The following is a 20,572-nucleotide window of genomic DNA, read 5'->3' as shown; positions in this document are numbered from 1 at the left end:
TATATATATATTGTGATGTCACGAGAGGCTGTGTCCTGAAGGGACGTTACATCCCCTGAGGTGGCTGCAAACCCAGACAGCTATGGCTCCATCTGCTGGTATGGTCGGGAACTCCACCCCTCTATGGCCAATCTTCCCACGCAGCTGAAACAAATGAGGAGCTGATGAGGGAGGGTGTGGGGGTGAAGAAACACAGTCTCCAACCTGGGCTCTCTGGAGGACAAGAGTGCTGCACGTCCACTTCCATGAGGAATATAAGGATTTGGAGATACTTACCTTTGGGAAATACTCACCTTTGGATATATGCACCTGTGGAAATACGTGAGAGCCATTTGGAAGGACTTTTTGCTGGGTTCACTAGCTGCAACGTGGACTACAGTAAGGCTGGGGAAAAGTTATCTGAGCGAGTGAGAATTTTGATTTTGGATGTGGAAGAGACATCCCTGAACTGTTAACCCTTAAAGAGCCACAAGAGAACAGAATTTTGTTATATTTTCGTTAATTTCCAAGACCTATAATAAAATCCCTGTTTTGTTTGAACCTTGTCTCCTTGCACTACTTGAGCAATCCCGCTGAAAGCTGTGTAGCCTCTCGTGACGTCACAGATGGTGGAGAATCACGGGGCACGCTCCAAGCGTTAATAGTGCATGTCAGAGGAGGATACCAAGGTTTGATCACCCAGTTTTCCAAGTTGGCCGTAGGCTCCCCGCCCGACTGAAATGGAGGACATATTGAAAGCCCTTGTTGCTGGCAGCAATCCCAGATGCAAGCAAACGTGGCTCTCTTGGAGGAGCAAAAGAAAGCCAACCTTCTGAAGGCAGAGGAATTGCAGTTGCAGAGACAGAGGGTTGTCCAAAATACCGCCCAATAAAGGCAAGTGACTTTGATATCTAAGATGGGAGCTACCGATGACATTGAGGGCATACCTGCATGCATTTGAGGCCACGGCCACTAGGGAAGCCTGGCCCAAGCAACAGTGGGTTGGTCTGTTAGCCCCCTTTCTAACCGGGGAATCGCTGAATGCTGTCCGGGACCTGGGCCCTGACCAGGTTACTGACTATGATGCCCTGAAGTCTGAGATCCTCAGCAGATATGGACTCACAAAGTTTGGTATGGCCCAGCGCTTTCACAGCTGGACCTTCCAACCAGACCAACCTCCTCGGGCGCAGATGCATGAACTTGTCCGAATCGACCAGGAAATGGCTGGATCCAGAGGAATACAGCAGCGGCGGTGGTGGAGGCGTGGTGGATCGTTACCTACGCGCCCTGCCTTATGAGGCAAAACGGTTCATCAGTCAACAGGCCTTGACCACGGCTGATCTGACCGTGGAAGCTGTGGAAAAGTACCAGGCCACAGCGGAGATGCTGAATGCTTCCCGAAAAAGACCCCAGGAGGGGCGGCCCCCACCACAAATGGGAAGAACCCGTCCAAAGGACCCTAAGGTCTCGAACCCAGCCACGCCAGGACTTATCCCGGCTCCAGGGGGAGCCAGAAACCAGGCGGGTCCAAGAAGAGATACACCAGGAGGGGGGAACTTCGACAGTGTTACCGTGTGGGGAGATGGGACATATCTCCTGGCAGTGTGGGAAACCAGCCGATGAACCTATGCCCACTGCGGAGTCCTCCAGCTCAGCACCCACACACCGTTTTGCCTCGCTCTTGGGAGTCGTAGATGGCGGCCCAGATCGACCCCCACCTGCCCGGTAACTGTGAATCACCATGATGTGGAGGCCTTACTGGATTCTGGTAGCCGGGCCACCCTGGTGCGTGAGGATTTGGTGGGCCCAACGTGTCTGACCCCGGGGAAAGTCCTCCCAGTTTCCTGTGTCCATGGGGACCCAGAGAATACCCCATTACTGAACTTACAATGACCAGCACACGGGGAACCATACACACGACGGCGGGGGTGGTTGATTCCCTCCCCGTCCCTGTCCTAATCTGGACGAGACTGCCCAGCCTTTACCCACTCTGGAGAGAGTCTCAGGAGAGGATAACCCGAGCACCTGAAACGGAGAGGCAAGACTCATCCTGGGAAGGCTCCGGTGCAATCCTCCGAGTTACTCACTCCCGCCCGGGCTCTGATAGGGATGGCAGGTGCCCAGACCGACACAGAGACGGAGCTACAGAATCTGGACAAAGAACTGTCTGGTCTGAAGGGGACCGCTGAGAGGTATCGTTTGTTAAAGCAACAGTTAGACATAGAAGACAGAAGAGTTAGATATCCTCCAGGCTAAACTCAACAGAGCTCCTTCCCTAAGCAACAGGAGGAGCTGGAGAGGCTGCGCAGGACCATCGAGAGTGTGAGAGACCCTGCGCAGTAGTAAGGAGGTCCAGAAGAAGGCAGAGGAGAAGTACAAGGTGTTGGAGAACAAGATGAAGAATGCGGAGGCAGAGAGAGAGAAGGAACTGAAAGCTGCTCAACAGAAGCTAAACTCTGCTAAAACCAAGGCTGATGCGTTCTAGTAAGAAACTCAAGGAGAGACAACAGGAGGCTGAGTCCCTGGTCCTAGAGTTGGAGGAGTTGAAGAGAGAGCAGTCTGGCAAGCACCACGGCAGTGCGGACGCCCTCTCCGGCGTGATGCCTTCTTCGCTGCCTTTACCCGACGAGGACGTCGGTCCCGAGGAGGGGGATGTGTGATGTCACGAGAGGCTGTGTCCTGAGGGACGTTACATCCCTGAGGTGGCTGCAAACCCAGACAGCTATGGCTCCATCTGCTGGTATGGTCGAGAACTCCACCCCTCTATGGCCAATCTTCCCACGCAGCTGAAACAAATGAGGAGCTGATGAGGAGGGTGTGGGGGGTGAAGAAACACAGTCTCAACCTGGGCTCTCTGGAGGACAAGAGTGCTGCACGTCCACTTCCATGAGGAATATAAGGATTTGGAGATACTTACCTTTGGGAAATACTCACCTTGGATATATGCACCTGTGGAAATACGTAGAGAGCCATTTGGAAGGACTTTTTGCTGGGTTGGCCACTAGCTGCAACGTGGACTACAGTAAGGCTGGGGAGAAGTTATCTGAGCGAGTGAGAATTATGATTTTGGATGTGGAAGAGACATCCCCTGAACTGTTAACCCTTAAAGAGCCACAAGAGAACAGAATTTTGTTATATTTTCAGGTAATTTCCAAGACCTATAATAAAATCCCTGTTTTGTTTGAACCTTGTCCTTGCACTACTTGAGCAATCCCACTGAAAGCTGTGTAGCCTCGTGACGTCACAGAATATATATATATATATATATATATATATATATATATATATTCAGTGGGAGAACAAGTATTTGATACACTGCCGATTTGCAGGTTTTCCTACTTACAAAGCATGTAGAGGTCTGTAATTTATTTTTTTCAAAAATCCAGAAAATCACATTGTATGATTTTTAAGTAATTAATTTGTGTTTTATTGCATGACATAAGTAGTATTTAAGTCAGCCACCAGCCACATAAGTATTTAGTCAGCCACCAATTGTGCAAGTTCTCCCACTTAAAAAGATGAGAGAGGCCTGTAATTTTCATCATAGGTACACGTCAACTATGACAGACAAAATGAGAACATTTTTTCCAGAAAATCACATTGTAGGATTTTTAATGAATTTATTTGCAAATGATGGTGGAAAATAAGTATTGACCTGTGGGGCCTTCCGTCACTGTAAGTCGCTCTGGATAAGAGCGTCTGCTAAATGACTAAAATGTAAATGTAAACTCCCTTCCATACAGTCCCATCTCCTTCGCCTGGGTATTACCCACCCACCCAAAGCTTGTGTTCGGTCTTCGCTCATGTTCCCAGCATGCCTGTAAAACCCATTTCGCAGGATGAGACACCCCATGTCCTTGTAGGTTGACCCAATAATTCATTTCCAGCTGCTGTCTCCTAATCTGCAACGGCATATCCCCCATCTCCACCTGTAATGCAGCCACTGGGGACGTCCGAAAGGCCCCACTACATATTCTGAGTCCTTGCCCCTGTATGACATCTAGCCTTTCCAGTGAGGTCTGGGCTGCCGAACCATATGCTATACTTCCATAGTCTATTACAGATCGGATCAATGCAACATACATGATTTTCAATGAGGAACGCCCAGCCCCCCACTCCTTCCCCGTCAGACAGCTCATTCATTTAGCACCTTCTTACACTTTCCCACCACTCTCTCAATGTGTTCTGCCCAGGTCAGTCTAATATCAAAGTATACCCCAAGGAACCTGAAGGCCCCACCCTCTCCAAGTTTCTCCCATATAACCTCAAGCATACCTCATCTCCCACCTTCCTCCTGGTAAAGAACACTGTTTGAGTTTTCCCTACAGAGAACCTGAATCCCCACATTAATGCCCACCGCTCTACCTCATCAATTGCTTCCTGTACCTTCCTGACTATGTATGGCACATTTCTTCCCCTCTTCCATAAGGCACCATCATCTGCAAATAACGACCTCCCTATATCCGGCTGTACCTGAGAGTAAACAACATTGATCATGATTGAGAACAACAGAGGACTAATCACGCTCCCCTGCGGTGTACCATTATCTACCAAGTAGCTGCCTGATAAAGACTTCCCCACCCTCACCTGGATAGACCTTCCAAACAGGAAGTCCTTTATCCAGTTATACATTCTTCCTCCTACCCCCATAATATCAAGCTTGATTAACAACCCCTCCTTCCACATCATATCATACGCCTTCTCCACATCAAAAAAGACAGCTACAACAGTTTCCTTGTTCACCTGAGCCTTCCTGACCTCTGCTTCTAAGCAGAGCACTGGATCCATAGTTCCCCTACCCTTCCTGAACCCACTCTGATGTGGCGATACTAGCCCTCTGCTCTCCAGGAAGTAAGTTAGCCTCTCCGTAATCATACGTTCCATAATCTTACATACATGTGATGTTAAAGCTATTGGCCGACAGCTTGATGGCTTCGTTGGACCCTTCCCGGGCTTCCGGATTGGTACCACTACTGCCTCCTTCCAACTGCCTGGTAGTTTCCCCTCCTCCCACACTCTGTTGTACAACACCAATACCTTATCCAGTGCCTCATCACTAAGATGGGCCAACATAACATAGCACACCTCATCTTTCCCAGGTGAAGTTAACCCACCCTTACCTATTGCTCTTTTCACCTCTGCCCTGTTAAATGGTGCACTCAACGCATCATTTACATCCTCCCTCCTTTCCAGCACTCCAGGATGCTCCTCTCTCGTGTTCTCTCTCCCCCTCTGCCCCTCCTCTGACAGATTTGCGGAGCTATGCACTTGGACAAATGCTTTCTCCTCATCTGTTACTGCCACATCCTCCACACTCGTCAACACTGGATAATCCCACTCCCTTCTCATCCCACTCATCCTCTTAATCATCCCCCACACTTCTCCCACAGGTGTCACCCTTCCAATGGTGTCACAGAACCGATGCCAACATGACCTCTTTGCCTGATGGATAGTTCTCCTCACCATGGCCTGGGCCTACTTATACTGAATCAGATGTTGGAAGTTATGCGTCCTTTTCAGTACTCTAAATGCCCTGTTCCTACTCCTCACCATTGCCCCACATTCCTCCGTCCACCATGGGACTCCTTTCCTCCTCCTCCTCCTCCCTGAACTCTTAGGTATAGCCTCAGTAGCTGCCCCCACTAACGCTGTTCTCACCCAGTTATTCATACTATCTACATCCCCTCTCATATCACCCCGCTCCTCCGCACACTCCACTGGCTTCCAGTTGAGGCTCGCATCTACTACAAGACCATGGTGCTTGCCTACGGAGCTGTGAGGGGAACGGCACCTCCTTACCTTCAGGCTCTGATCAGACCCTACACCCAAACGAGGGCATTACATTCATCCACCTCTGGCCTGCTAGCCCCCCTACCTCTACGGAAGCACAGTTCCCGCTCAGCCCAGTCAAAGCTATTCGCTGCTCTGGCACCCCAATAGTGGAACAAGCTCCCCCACGACGCCAGGACAGCGGAGTCACCTGACCACCTTCCGGAGACACTTGAAACCCTATCTCTTTAAGGAATACCTGGAATAGTATAAAAGTACTAAATGACTAAAATTTTTAATTTAAAAGTAATCCTTCTACCCCCCCCCCCCCCACCCCCCATTAAAAAAAAGTGGTTGTCCCACTGGCTATCATAAGTTGAATGCACCAATTTGTAAGTCGCTCTGGATAAGACCGTCTGCTAAATGACGTAAATGTAAATATCCACCCGAGCCATCACCTGCTCACTCAGCTCCTGAAACAGATCCCACTTTGCCCTTCCAAACACCCACCTGCCTACTCCATCCACTGATACCTCCTCCTCCCTCCGGCCTACTGTACATACAATGGGGTAATGATCACTCCCTACTGTCGACTCCTCCCATACCTCCCCCTCACATATTCCTGCCATCGCACTAGATACCAGAGTGAGGTCCAAGGCAGACTCTTTCCCTGTGGCTACATCAATCCTGGTCCCTCGGCCATCATTCAGGCACCCCAGATTTTTATTTTCTATCAAATTGAACACCCCCAAAGCGTGTTGTGGATGTTCAAATCCCCACACCACATTACCTTACTTCTTTCCTGGCCCTCCACCCTCTCCAGCACTTCCATTTCCAATACCTGACACGGATTATAGTAATTCACTACCACTAGCACCCCTCCTCTCATCCACACCTCCACCACCACATACTCCTGTTCAATACCTTTGCCTATCATCTTGTAGGGAATTCCTTGCTTTATGAAGGTGGCACATCCCCCCCCTATATCTTGGTCCCTACGAACCACTACATATCCCTGTATGATAAACTCCACATTCGGTTTGAGCCATGTTTCCTGCACACATCACATCAGGCTTAGCTATCATATCAACAATGAACTGCTTGAATTCCTGCCCATTAGCCAACAGGCTTCGAGCATTCCATTGTAGTACTACCACAATAACTAAGATCCAGTAATACATGACTCCACCATCGGCTGATTGAGGTCATCTCAAACCTCTTCCCATGTCAACCCTGTCATACTCAAATGTCTCCCAGCAGCTTTCACTATTAGCTTAATCCTCTCCGTTTTAGACTCTACTTTATCAGTGCTATTGATAGCTCCTGCTATGAACGTCACCAGCTTTCTCTTTTCTATGTATACCATATCGCTGCCCACCTACCCCGTAATCCCCGGTCTAGATGCTCCTACCCATCTCTCCCTTGAACCTGTATCTCCCTGGACCTGGACCACCCTCACTGCCTCAGCATATGACACCCTTCTCTCCTGGACCACCCTCACTGCCTCAGCATATGACACCCTTCTCTCCGCTCTCACTTGTTGCACCTCCACTATCTTCTTCATAGCCTCACACCCACTATATGCCACACTATGAGCACCCCCACAGTTGCAGCACTTTGGTTGTACACCATCTCCACACTTCCCATACTCATGCTCTCCTCCACACCTGGCACATCTCTTTTTCTCTTTACAGACTGTTGCCATATGCCCAAACCTCTGGCATTTATAACATCTTTAAGGCTTCGGTATATAAGCCCTCACATAATAACTCATATATCCTATTGTTACCTTATTTGGCAGTACCCGGTCCTTGAAATGTAACAGAATAGACGTTCTATCTACCCCTTGTTGCTTGCAATCTGTGTACATTCACTAGAACACCTCCTCTCAAATGTTCCCTTACCTCTTTAGTGCAAACACTCACAGGCACTCCTGTTATCACCCCTTTACTCCACTGCTTCCCTGCTTGATCAGTCCAGCTGCTCGACTCCACCTTACACTTCCCTATTTGCTTCACTCCGATAGCTTTTCCCCTCTGTGCCATGTCCTTACAGCACACCAACAATCTCCCATCTCTTAACACTTTAGCATTAACAACTTCCCCAATCAACTCTTTTATCACATCCGTCAACCTTATCGGACTCATCGCCCCAACTCCCCCTTCCTCCCTAAACTTCATAATCACTTTATGCTCCTCCTCACCTCCATGTTCCTCTCGTGTCTTATCTTGCCCTTCCTCTGAACTTTCTACCTCCGAACTTCCGCTAGCGTTGGAAGCTAGGTTGCTCTCCTCAAACTTCATTTTCTGCCTCCTCTCTGCCTCTGTCGACCTCTCGCTCCCCTTCATTCCCCTACTCCCTTTCTCTCACGCTTTATTTTTCTCTTTCTTACTCCCTCCTTTATTTGTACCACTATGTTCCATACTTGCTTCACTTTCCTCTCCATCACGATCTCCTACCATCTCTGACCCATTCACAGCACGGCCGTGACGAACCTCCGCCACACCGAGTAAAGTTTGTTTGTTTTTCAACGATTTCAAAAATCCCTCTCCTGGCGGCTCGTCCAATCCACCCTTCTAGTCAACACAAAAGCTTCTCCCACATCCCCGCCACCCCAACAATTGCAACAAAAACGAAAGTTAACTTACTACGTTACCCATAATGCACTTTAGTGTTTTAAAGCTATACCCCTACTTTACCAAAACCAGGTACTGGCTAAACAAGCACTTAGTAGTGGGGATGTTGATGTTGTAGTTTCAATGAGCAAGGCATAGGGGAAAAGCCTGAAATGGATAGTGATGGTGCAGAGATGGCAGGAGCAGTGGAATAGAGATACTACGGGCAGGCATTTATTTCAAGTACAGAGGAAAGTCGGGGAGGGGAGGACGGCAGGAAGGGACAGAAGAGAGGAGGCTATTTTTACAAGATTAAGGGTGAGACACAGCCAGTTGAACAAGACCTTAAATGTGATAGGAAAGCATCCAACAAAGTGTGATTATTGCTAGGAAACAGAGACCGTGGAGCATGTATTGGGGGGTCCTCAGATCCTCAAAAAATTCTACAGCTGCACCATCGAGAGCATCCTGACTGGTTGCATCACCGCCTGGTATGGCAACTGCTTGGCCTCTGACCGCAAGGCACTACAGAGGGTAGTACGTACGGCCCAGTACATCACTGGGGCAAAGCTCCCTGCCATCCAGGACCTCTATACCAGGCGGTGTCAGAGGAAGGCCCTCAAAATTGTCAAAGACTCCAGTCACCCTAGTCATAGACTGTTCTCTCTGCTACCGCACGGCAAGCGGTACCGGAGTGCCAAGTCTAGGTCCAAAAGACTTCTCAACAGCTTCTACCCCCAAGCCATAAGACTCTTGAACAGCTAATCATGGCTACCCGGACTATTTGCACTGCCCCCCACCCCATCCTTTTACGCTGCTGCTACTCTGTTAAGTATTTATGCATAGTCACTTTAACTCTACCCACATGTACATATTACCTCAACTACCTCAACTAGCCGGTGCCCCCGCACATTGACTATGCAACGGTACCCCCTGTATATATAGCCTCCTACTGTCACTTTATTTTATTGTATATATAGCCTCCCTACTGTCACTTTATTTTACTTCTGCTCTTTTTTTCTCAACACTTTTTTGTTGTTGTTTTATTCTTACTTTTTTGTTTAAAATAAATGCACTGTTGGTTAAGGGCTGTAAGTAAGCATTTCACTGTAATGTCTGCACCTGTTGTATTCGGCGCATGTGACCAATAAAATTTGATTTGATTTGATTTGATGTATTGCTACAGCGTGGGCAGTATCAGAGGGAAAGAGAGAGGATGAGATCTAGTATGAGGGAGAAGGGGATAGATGAAATTAGTTTGAAGAGTATATTGAGTAGAACGTCATTAGATATAGTCTCAAATATTTTGTTATCTTTTTTATGAGCAACGGGGCTGGCAGATAGGATTTAGTTTCTCCATGTCGCTGGCCCACACTCCAGTACAGCAGGTGGCGGTAATGCACCATAATGTTGGATGCCAACCGCCGATAAACCCCCCTGAAGAAGAAGAAGAAGCACCAACAGCAGGGTCTCATTCCAAATGGTGCCCTGAGTAGCCTACAAATATTTTCTCACAAACAGGAAGGAACATTAACATTAAAAATAAAACAAGAATGATAAAAATTACCACAAGGCACAACCTCAATGTCACAATTTCAACAAATAAACCACTACAATCAATCGAAAGAACTGCAATCGTCAATAAATTAATTAAATACCTGAGTCCTAAACTGCCCTAGCGGCACCAGGGAATCAAGATGAAAGGAATTGTGTAGGTTATTCCAACAATGGGGGGCACTAAAAGGAGGATTTACCTAAATTGGTAGAGACCAGAGGGACCTCAAGAGTTAACCAATCCTGCAAGCGGGTTTGGTAGCTCATTCTTTTATTTGTTAGCAACGAAGTTAGGTAAATTGGAAGCTTGTGTAGTAGAGCTTTGTAAACAAAATGGGAATAATGATGGGACTTTAATGAGGACCAGCCAATCTTTTGATACAGGATGCAGTGGTGAGTATTAAAACTGTCCCCTGTGATAAAGCGAAGGGCGCTATGGTAGACGGCATCCAAAGGTTTAAGAGTAGTGTCTGCTGCATTCTGGTAAAAGGTGTCATCACCATAGTCAAGAAAGGAAAGTTGACTGTACAATCTGCTTCCTGCTATTTAGGGAGAGGCTAAATATATGTATTAAAAATAAGCCCATTTTAAATCTTAGCTTTTTAACTAGCTTATCCATGTTTTTTAAAACATGAAGTCTTTGTCAATCCAAATGCCCAGATATTTATAGGCGGGAACCCGATCGATGGGAGAACCATCCAATGAATAAATATGTAGTTCATCTGATATTTTTTTTCGAGAATTAGAGAACTTCAAGTACACGTTTGAAACCAACCAGGGCTTTCTGTAAGGCAACAAAGTCACATTGCAGCTCTAACATAGTCGGGTCAACAGTTGGGTCAATGGCATACATAACAATGTTGTCAGCATACAGATGAATATTACACGTTTTAACAGATAGACCAATATTATTTATATAAATAGTAAAGAGAACAGGTCCCATACTTCCGACCCTTGCCGTACACCTTTTGTAATATCCAGGAAACTTGACCCCATCAGAAATCATGCGTTGAGTCCTATCTGACAGATAATTCTCAAACCACTTGCAAGAAGCCTGATCTAGGCCTATTTCAGTCAACCTTTGAATGAGAGTGTTTTGGTCATTTGTGCATAATGTTTTGAAAAGCCATTTACCAATGGGCTAAATTAAAAGTGACGAAGATGATGATGGATGAAGATGATTACTGTTGTCAATAATAATAATAATAATTAGCTAATTAGCTAAAATAATAATAATAAGTATGATTATTATTATTAAATAGTGGTCCATACATGAGCATGTCTCTGAAGTTGCCGGTCACAGGCTGGCGATTTTGTGACTCTATCGCATGGAGCTTCCTTGACCTACGGTTCCCTGAAGGAGTAGCAGTTGACGTTTATTGTCAGGAGTCTTGTCCTGGAGGCAGAACTGAATGATTTCAGGCCAGCTGCAAAGTCAAAATTGGCTATATTGTAAAAATTTATGAAAACAAAAATTAGCTTTTTGGTCTTAATTTAAGGTTAGGGTTAGGCATTATGGTTAGCAGTGTGGTTAAGGTTAGGGTTAGGTTTAACACACAGGAGGTTGGTGGCACCTTAATTGGGGAGGACGGGCTCATGGTAATGGCTGGAGCGAAATGGTATCAAATACATCAAACACAACCATGTGTTTGATGCCATTCCATTTACTCCGTTGTAGCCATTATTATGAGCCGTCCTCTCCTCAGCAGCCTCCACTGGTTTAATATCAGATTTTCTGACTTTGTGGCTGTGCCAGCAAGTGACCACTGTGCAGAGCTGCCACCAGAACAATATTCATGACGAAAAACGCTAACCTGCGAAGAAGTACAGAACGCGAACGTGCGCTGGGAGAGGAGCACGTGTGTTCGAAGAGTGAGACTGCAGTAGTTATGGCAAATGAACTACCCGAACTCAACGCGGTATTAGGGAAGCAAGCAGGGCAAAATGGGCTTGGATGCGGGTGAACTAACGTGAACGTAATCTGGGGTTGATAGGGGGTCTTTGCGCTGCGCGCAGGAGGTTGAACATTGGTGATAGTTTAATAAAGAAGAATCCTCGGTTTAGGTCTTTACTCTAAAATCCATCGAAACTGTGTGCGCAAAGGAAGGAATGTCAAGAGACAGAATGACGGCTGTACGAGGTGCCCATGCACATAATGGGAACTCTGCTGGATCAAAGGAGAATGGACAAAACGCACCGAGCCATGTTCACACCGACCCCAATACCAACGTAGTTCCACATGCAGACATCGGCAATGGCACGTCTGGGTCGTCTGCGGGTGACCTAACCCAGGCATGGATTCATTTTACAAAGACATTCGTGCTCATTTTCCCCATATATGTTTTGGGATATTTTGAATTCAGTTTTAGTTGGCTTCTAATAGGGCTTGTGATATTCTTCTGGTGGAGAAGAAACACAGGAAGCAAGAACACCCGAATGTACAGAGCCTTGGCCTTCTTTGAACAAGAGGAGAGAACTGTCCAACAAAGTCTGACAACTTCTGATTTGCCATCATGGGTAAGATGAAGATGCCGTTATAAAGGCGCCTTTGGGATACTGTAATTGTGCATTCAATATTCTCACAATCCCACTATTAAATTAGTCACTCTGTGGATTATTATATGACTACTACATTTGATATAATCAAATGTAGTAGTCATATAATTAACGTGTTTTTTCTATTACCCAAATAAGCCTATATGGTATGCTACAGCACGTGACTCATCATTTTTTAGTTTCTTAGAAAACCTTCACCTGATCAGAAGACAGAACAGTGTTGACCTGTAAAGCTCTGATCAAGCAGCTGTCCCCAGCAGTGACATTAGATTAAGCCCCCTCTAAATACAGCATGGCACAATGGTAAACGGACACCAGGGTGGAAGGGACACATGTCCGAGCCCCAGAGGAACCCTGTTATTTTAAGATACATTGCCCTGCCACTGTTGTGGTAACTAACAACACTTTGCATGCATTATTATGCCTGAAAGATGCACCCAATCTAACCTCACTTATTGTTAGCCTGGTTCCAGATCTGTTTATGCTGTCATTGGCATGACAATGAGTGACAAGGACCACTCTGATGGCATAAACAGACTGGATGGCATAAACAGACTGGAACTCAGTCTAGCAAGATTTAGGGCCATAGGATAAACCCTACAATAATGCCATCTGAGTGGTCCTTGTCACCAAATTGCCATCAAGTTGAAGACTAGGCATATACTACTAGGCATATACTTGATGACAAGAGAATATGATTTATAATTGATATGCTTCTTGAGATCTGTTGCTCAGCAAGTGTCTAACTAGGACAGTCTTTAGTTTTTGTCTGTCTCTTCTGCCCTTTCAGCTGCCAAGGTGACTACTAATTTGGTTAAGGGGAAAAACATGGGGTTACACGACCAATTTTCACCCTATTTTTATCCTAAATGTTTGGCATTGTCACACTGTGTCATGCCTTGTGGCTTCGTTTCCAAGTCACAATTTTCCAAAGGGCTCTGTAAAAATAGTCCTTGTGGGTACTTCAGCACCTTTTAATGTGTATAGAAGCCTGCTGGAGGTAGTGTGATGAACTAGCTCGGAAGGTCTCTCGAAATATGATTTAATTTAGAAGTAAATTAAATGTCTGCCTCAGAGCTGCTCCACACAAGGAGCTGCCAGCAGCATCGATTCAGTGAGTCAGTATATTACAGTTTTCTCATCAGAGTTCACTAGTCACTACTGTGCTGTGCTTTGCTAAACTGTGCCTAGCAGTGCTGAGCTGGACTGGCTGCACTGTGTTGTGCCCTGTTGTTGGCAGGCTGCCATAGGCACGCCTCAGGCACTGAAGGAGAGACTGACCGCTGGTGCTCAGCTGCCTCAGTCTGGACAGTCCCAGCTGGTCACTCAGACTGAGATGCTAAAACTTGTGTATGATTGTTTTGTGTGTATGATTGTGTGGATTCGTTTTTTTTAACTCCTTGTGCTTTTATTGTATAGAAATGTATATATTTTTATTTACAGGGCTCATCTGTAAAAGAGACCTTGGTCTCAGCGTGACTTCCCTGTCAAAAGAAAGGTTAAATAAAAAATTTAACGTGACACTTGGGTTGTGTTTCTGAAGAGGAGGAGGAGCAGGAGGAGGAGGAGGAGAAGGAGGTATCTGAAACAAGGAGCTATACAAAAGCTTCCTGTCCTCTGGGAGACACACTCACTCAGACATAGTTGTTCTTCCACCACACTGAAATACACCTATTCCCTATATAATGACCAGGGTCAATAGGATGATCTCATAGACATGAAGGTACAGTAATAGTTGCCCACCTCCTTGTCAAGATAGTAGAATGTGTTCTAATCCTGCTCTTTTGATTGGAATCGAACTCCACAGTCCACAATCTCCACATTTGCATCTGTGTTTACCTGCAACCAGTGCCCCTTAGTTTCAGTGTATATACTGTACCTTTGAGTGAGTGGAAAGGAAAGAATAGATCATGTAACACAGCAGTGTAACACCTGATCTAAAAATGTTTTCCTAGAGATTTCTCCTAGAGATAAGCAGCAGAACAGAACAGGAATAAATATGCTGTTCTCTCATACATAAATAGTGAGTGCTCCTGACTGCTCCTGTTTGTTTGGGAAATAAATCTGCTGTGAGTCATAGACCGCTGCTTAATACTGCCTACACTATAGTAAGATCCTGCTGTTTATTCAGTCTCCTATGAGACACAAGCACCAACCATCTCAAGGTAGCTACTGTCCGGGAAAACAAGTAAATACTTTCCCTGAGACACTTAAAGGGGTAGGATACATTGATATCCACTCTAATGGAGTTGTATACATGCAGGTGTGTAATGTTATTCAGTACATGCAAGTTGCTTCCATAATGCTTCCAATACATTTCCATAGTTGTATAACAGCATCTTTATTCAATTCACTTAAATGGACAGTACTGGATTTTAAATTACATCTCAATTTCTGTTGTGAGGCATGATGCACATCCAGCCTCTTGACACTTACACAGTAATTTGATATCACTCATAATTTATTATCTGAGTAAAGGATGTATCTGCAAGGCTCTATCCCCTGCCTGCTATTTTGTGAATTGGTTGCTTTACAGTATGTGTCAGGTTAATGGAAAGCCTGTCAATTTGAGTTCTCCTGATTGCATAACAGCGGCACTTGTGGCTGGTAAAAAAACTAGGCCTGAATCTGTCAAACCCAGCCGTAGTTTATCTCCCTACTTCCCATTCCTCTCACTTTCTGAGCCTACGCTCCTCTATGCTGTCACACTAATGCTGGATCAGCGCTTTTCTCACCAGCATTAGCATTGGCATTACTGCCCCCTGTAGCTGTCGCATGCAATGTTGTTGCCACGGCTACACCTCTAGTGCCACCTCTCCCAAGGGGATAACACATGACAGCACACTTCCTCTGTGTTGTTCTGAAAAGGCTAGGCTGTGTGGCAGCCTCTATAGAAACGTTTTGCTTTTAGACTATAATGATTGTAGGTCTATGAAAGCTGGTGTTATGTGGTGTGTGTGTGTATGTGTGTGCGTGCGTGCACGTGTAGGTACAGTATGTGGGCTGTGTGGGCAGTATGTATGCTCAGGGCTCTCCCCCTGATGCACAGCACATACTGTGTGCAGTATTCAGTGGATAGCTCCAGCTACAGTACTGTTATGTCTTTATAATAGCCAGGAGGGGTTCAGGCAGACTGCAGAGCTGTGTCCCAAATGGCACCCTATTCCCTACATAGTACACTACTTGTGACAAGAGCCCTATGGGCCCTGGTCAAAATTGGTGCACTATATGAATAGGTTGCCATTTGGGACCAGGCTGCAGCCAGACTGCTGCTGAACCAAGGCAGAATATCCACCAGCTATTTAAGTTAAAATAACAATGCAACAATGTGGTTGTTAAGATGGAATCAGTATGACTAGTGGTACTTGAAAATGAGCAAATAAAACAGTGTTTGAGCATGTATCTTATTTTCTTCCTTTTAGGTCAACTTCCCGGATGTAGAAAGAGTAGAGTGGCTGAACAAGGTAAAATAACACCAAAAAAACGAACTGTCAGATGTTCCACTTCTATTTTGATGAAAACCTACTTTTTCCTGCTGGGTTTTGCGGTGTAGATACCGCTGAACAGTATCTGTACTGTAGCCCCCTCCCCTCACTGCAGCGCTGTAAATATAGATATATTGGGATGTACTGTACCCTGCCGTATGTTGAACCACACAGCTGCTCTATTTTTGCAGTGTACTCTATGCATAAATCAGGAAGTCAATCAGATTTAATAGTCTCTTAAAAGGGCAATCTGCAGTCAACAGGGTGGTCACCTTGCCACTGTTTTTGGTAAACAGCTGAGGGATAGGTCTGGAGAAATGTAAACAATCTCAAATTCATAGACAGAGCTATCGATAGAAGGACTGACCATCCATGAGATACAAATAATAGTTTTAACCATGTTTTGAGGCTATACAGTGTTTGTTTACACGTACATTGTTTACAAACAATGGAATAAAGCAAACTTTTATATTTTGGGTTCTGATGGGGAACGACAGTTGAGCTAAGCTCATGAGGCATTTATAAGTTATATTCTTCAAGGAATCTTCAAGGTTATATAATATATCTATAATTTAAAAGTCCAAAAATAGATGTAGCAACTGCAGATTGCCACTTTAAGCCTTAAGCCGTTCCATAAGGTAATGACCTGAAACCTAAGTTTAAAATATTTATTGTGTACACATTATTAACGAAATAAAACACGTGACGATTAAAATGTCATAGATGAGTTGAGTTTCTCCAGTATTGTGAATTATGGAACTGATGAGCTAATTGAAATGCCTTCGCATCACTTTTAGAATATTGCTGGGCCTGTTTTCACAAAGAGTCTCAGAGAATGAGTGCTAATCTAGGAACAGGTCCCTCCTGTCTTATTTCATTATGATGGAAAGGCAAAACTGATCCTATATCAACGCTCCTACTCTGAGACACATTTTGAATATGTGCCCTGATATTGAATAATTAATTCAGTGAATTCAGCTCCTTCACTCTGCTTCCTACATTTTCTGTGATTACTTATTGGATGATGGTCAGAATGTGGGCCGGTGCCAACTCACTGATCCGTTCTCCTCCCTGTGGCCCTGCAGACTGTGAGACAGATGTGGCCGTATATTTGCCAGTTCATAGAGAAGCTGTTCCACGAGACTATCGAACCGGCCGTGAAGGGAGCCAACTCCCACCTCAGCACCTTCTGTTTCAGCAAGATTGACATGGGGGACAAGGTGAGCATCAAGACTTATCAGCAGGAGTCTCTACCTAACCCTGCCTCATACTTACTGTTTATGAGATGTTTTACACTATTCAACTCACAGCTGAACTTTTGTTATTGGAGGGCAAAAGGGCAGTGGCTTTAGCATCCTAGATCCCTATCTATTCACGTGCCTGTGGTGGATGGGTGTCTCCTAAATAGTTTCCAGAAAGGGTCACAGAGTAGTGGCGAAGTTCATGCTGGGTAAAACACAAGTGGGGGGTCTGAGGCCTAGTGGTGATGTAATTTGTCTTGTGTTTGTGTTTAGCCTTTGAGGATTAACGGGGTCAAGGTTTACACAGAGAATGTGGACAAGCGTCAGATCATCATGGACCTACAGATCAGGTGACCTGACTATCTCTATTTTGGACTGATTTTAGCCTTTGGCTTGTCATAGAATGTACTGTGTGTAGTAGTCATGTGATTGTATTATTTTTATTAAATAACACCTACTGTACATGAACACATTCATGGGATTTTTGATGATGCTGATAATTGTGTTTTTTCAGTTTCGTTGGAAATACTGAAATTGATGTGGACGTCAAAAGATACTACTGCAAAGCTGGTATTAAAAGCATACAGGTAATGTATACATTCTATTTCATAGGAATGTAAAATCGTTTTTGTTTTAGTTTTTTAACAAATACACTTCACTTGCAGTCGGAAATGGACTATAAAACTCTAATGGTTGATTTGATTGTCGTTTTTGTCACTAAAACCCTGTTCAGAAGAGTGGAGGATAGTTAAATCCAAATAAATGTTGTGAATGCATATTAAAGTTGCTTTATGATGCCCGCTTGCTCAGTTAGTTTTTGATTGCAATGACTTGCAAGCAACATACCATGTGATCAGTGACCTTATGTGTGTGGGAGAGAATAGAGGGTAGAACAATACAAGTGTTAATAAATTATGTCACTGGCCATTGCATAGCAGCAGTGAAACATAGCTGACAGGAAAAGCAATCAATCTGTCTCCTTAGAGACAAAGAGCTGTAATATTGTCAGTAAGGAGGGTCCTATTATACCAACCTGGACTCGGGTAGACAAAATATAGTGAAAGTAAATCCGAAACACTCCAATTAGTGTTGCGCTTGCAACGTCAGGGTTGTGGGCTCAATTCCCACAGGGGACCAGTACGGAAAAATATGAAAATGTATGCACTCACTACTTACTGGAAGTTGCTCTGGATAAGAGCGTCTGCTAAATGACTTAAATGTAAAATGTATTATGTTCCATTTCGTATGGTATGTATTAATTTGTGGATGTCCATCATCCATTTCCAATTCGTATGATATGTTACGCATTGCAATTCAAACAATATGTTACGAATTGCAATTCATACAATATGTTACTAATTTGCAAAACATATATTTTACAAATTCCATCTATGGCAAAGATACTTATGTTTCCCCTTTCATCTGTGTCTGGTGTTAGCTAGTTACTGGCTAGCTAGGTGTTCAGCCAGCATGGAACAAAAGCGGGGGAAGGGTTGTTCAAAACTCTTACGCAGTTGTCAAGTCAACACATCCATCAGTGCTGCTGTGAACCGGATCACAAGAGACATGCCAAACGGAAGATGTATAAAAAAAAAAAAATTATATCATTGATGCAATTTCATTGTTGTTTGAGTTGCTTTGTGTATCACCAATTTGCTTGAGATGATTTTACTGCAACACAACACTTGTCTTTGAGAGATATAATTAGCTCGATATTTGTTTAGCAAGTTGAGGATAACATAGAGCAGTTATGTTATGTTGGCCTGATAATAATGACAGTAAAGGGGCCATCTTTGTAATGTCCAGGCCTCCACTCTGGAATGTTCCGATAGAGCTTATTAGGTGGGTCAAGGGCCTGCAGAGTGTTAGTTCCATGATACTGAAAGCTACCTTAACCTTGTGTCTTGTGTGTGATTCTGTTTTATCACTGCGAGCGAGTGTACTTTTAATCTTAATGCCTCTTTTGTGTTTCACAGCTCCATGGAGTGTTGAGAGTAGTCATGGAGCCATTGCTAGGTGACATGCCCCTTGTCGGAGCTCTGTCCCTGTTCTTCCTGAAAAAACCTGTAAGTTCTAGCCCTTGTATACACTTGACACACACTTCCTCTTTCTATCATTTGGATTTCAGGCCAGTTGCATCGTCAGCTGCTTGCAGGACAGTTGTTTGACAATGGGTATTTTATCACTGTCTTCCTTCCTCTAGTGCTGAGCCTCCAGGCCTCTGTACTGCCTAAACATTTGGCCGATTTAAGTCAGATACGAGTCCCCAGCGGAGACACTGGAGCCTTAAATAGACACAGATCAGGCTAGTCCTACTTTGGTGGGTTTCTTATCACTGCCTACACAGCCTCAGTGCAGACAGCAGAGAGGGGAAGCAGGAGGAGAGTGTGTAGTGGCTAGACTGTAAATCACAGTGTTGTTACATGGTGCTGTGAGAGCAGACCACAAACTCTGGAACAGCAACTCCTGTTTCTGTAGCCTTGGGCATGCTATATCTCTGTTATCTGTCATCCAAAAATGGGAAAACAGCTATGCACATTTATGGAAGAAAGGTTGAGGTAAAGGATAAAAAGGATTGCAAAGATCATAAGTGACCCTCTTTTCATTTATGTAGGGAGACAGACTATATAAAATATTCTCCAGAATGCATCACAGTGAAGGGGACAACCCTTCATTCTCCTCCTTAAATGGTTCGATCTTGACTGCCAAATAAAATAAAAACATTCTGACACAACTAGTGGATAGGAGGAGACCATATTAGGCGAAGCCCTTATCCGTGCTGTGTTGCCAGAACTGGAGGGAAAACAGCCTTAGGAAGGCTACGCAAGATCAGGAATGCACAGCTGCAAAGTCCTGTGTACGTGGTCTCTTAAGGTTATGCTTGGAGAAGAAGCTCTAATTGCCCCACCATGCACTCAAAAAATGCTGGAATAATCCAGCACTAGGTAAATAGTGGACAGAACACACATTGGGTTATTTTGATCCAGCCAGTTGGGTCACTTAGTTGGGTGGTTTTCTTTGAAGACTGGAGGCGTTAAGGTTGAGCACTGACACTTTCGTAGCTTTAATGAGTTCCCCACTTTGGTATAATCAAAAAATATATATCTTATTACATTTCTATTAAAATATGTAATGTGAAACTTAACGTGATGAACAGGAATGACATTTACTCTCAAGGGCTGTCTAAAATGAACTCTCTGAAAGCCATGCCCCCAATAGGCCATGCCTCCTAAAAATAACCTATGGATTACATTAAAAAGACCCAACTGCTGGGTCATCCCAGCATGAAAGTGAATAAAATAAAATACAATTGTATTTGTCACATGCTTCGTAAACAACAGGTGTAGACTAATAGTGTAATGCTTACTTATGG

General features: G+C 44.7%; 1 protein-coding gene across 1 annotated transcript; it reads left to right on the top strand.

Annotated features, from left to right (window-relative positions):
- Positions 1–11,639: 11,639 nt before the first annotated feature.
- On the top strand, positions 11,640–19,265 carry LOC123490670 (extended synaptotagmin-2-A; the record flags this gene model as incomplete). The annotated part of the gene is made up of 6 exons (XM_045220563.1): positions 11,640–12,434; positions 15,896–15,937; positions 17,044–17,178; positions 17,473–17,549; positions 17,714–17,786; positions 19,176–19,265. Coding segments are annotated over exons 1-6 (825 nt in total), but the record flags the coding sequence as incomplete, so codon positions are not given.
- Between the last annotated feature and the right edge of the window lie 1,307 nt (positions 19,266–20,572).

This window comes from Coregonus clupeaformis, unplaced genomic scaffold (assembly GCF_020615455.1).
Source record: "Coregonus clupeaformis isolate EN_2021a unplaced genomic scaffold, ASM2061545v1 scaf4345, whole genome shotgun sequence".
Classification (NCBI taxonomy): Eukaryota; Metazoa; Chordata; class Actinopteri; order Salmoniformes; family Salmonidae; genus Coregonus; species Coregonus clupeaformis.
This window is presented reverse-complemented; position numbering and strand designations above follow the sequence as displayed.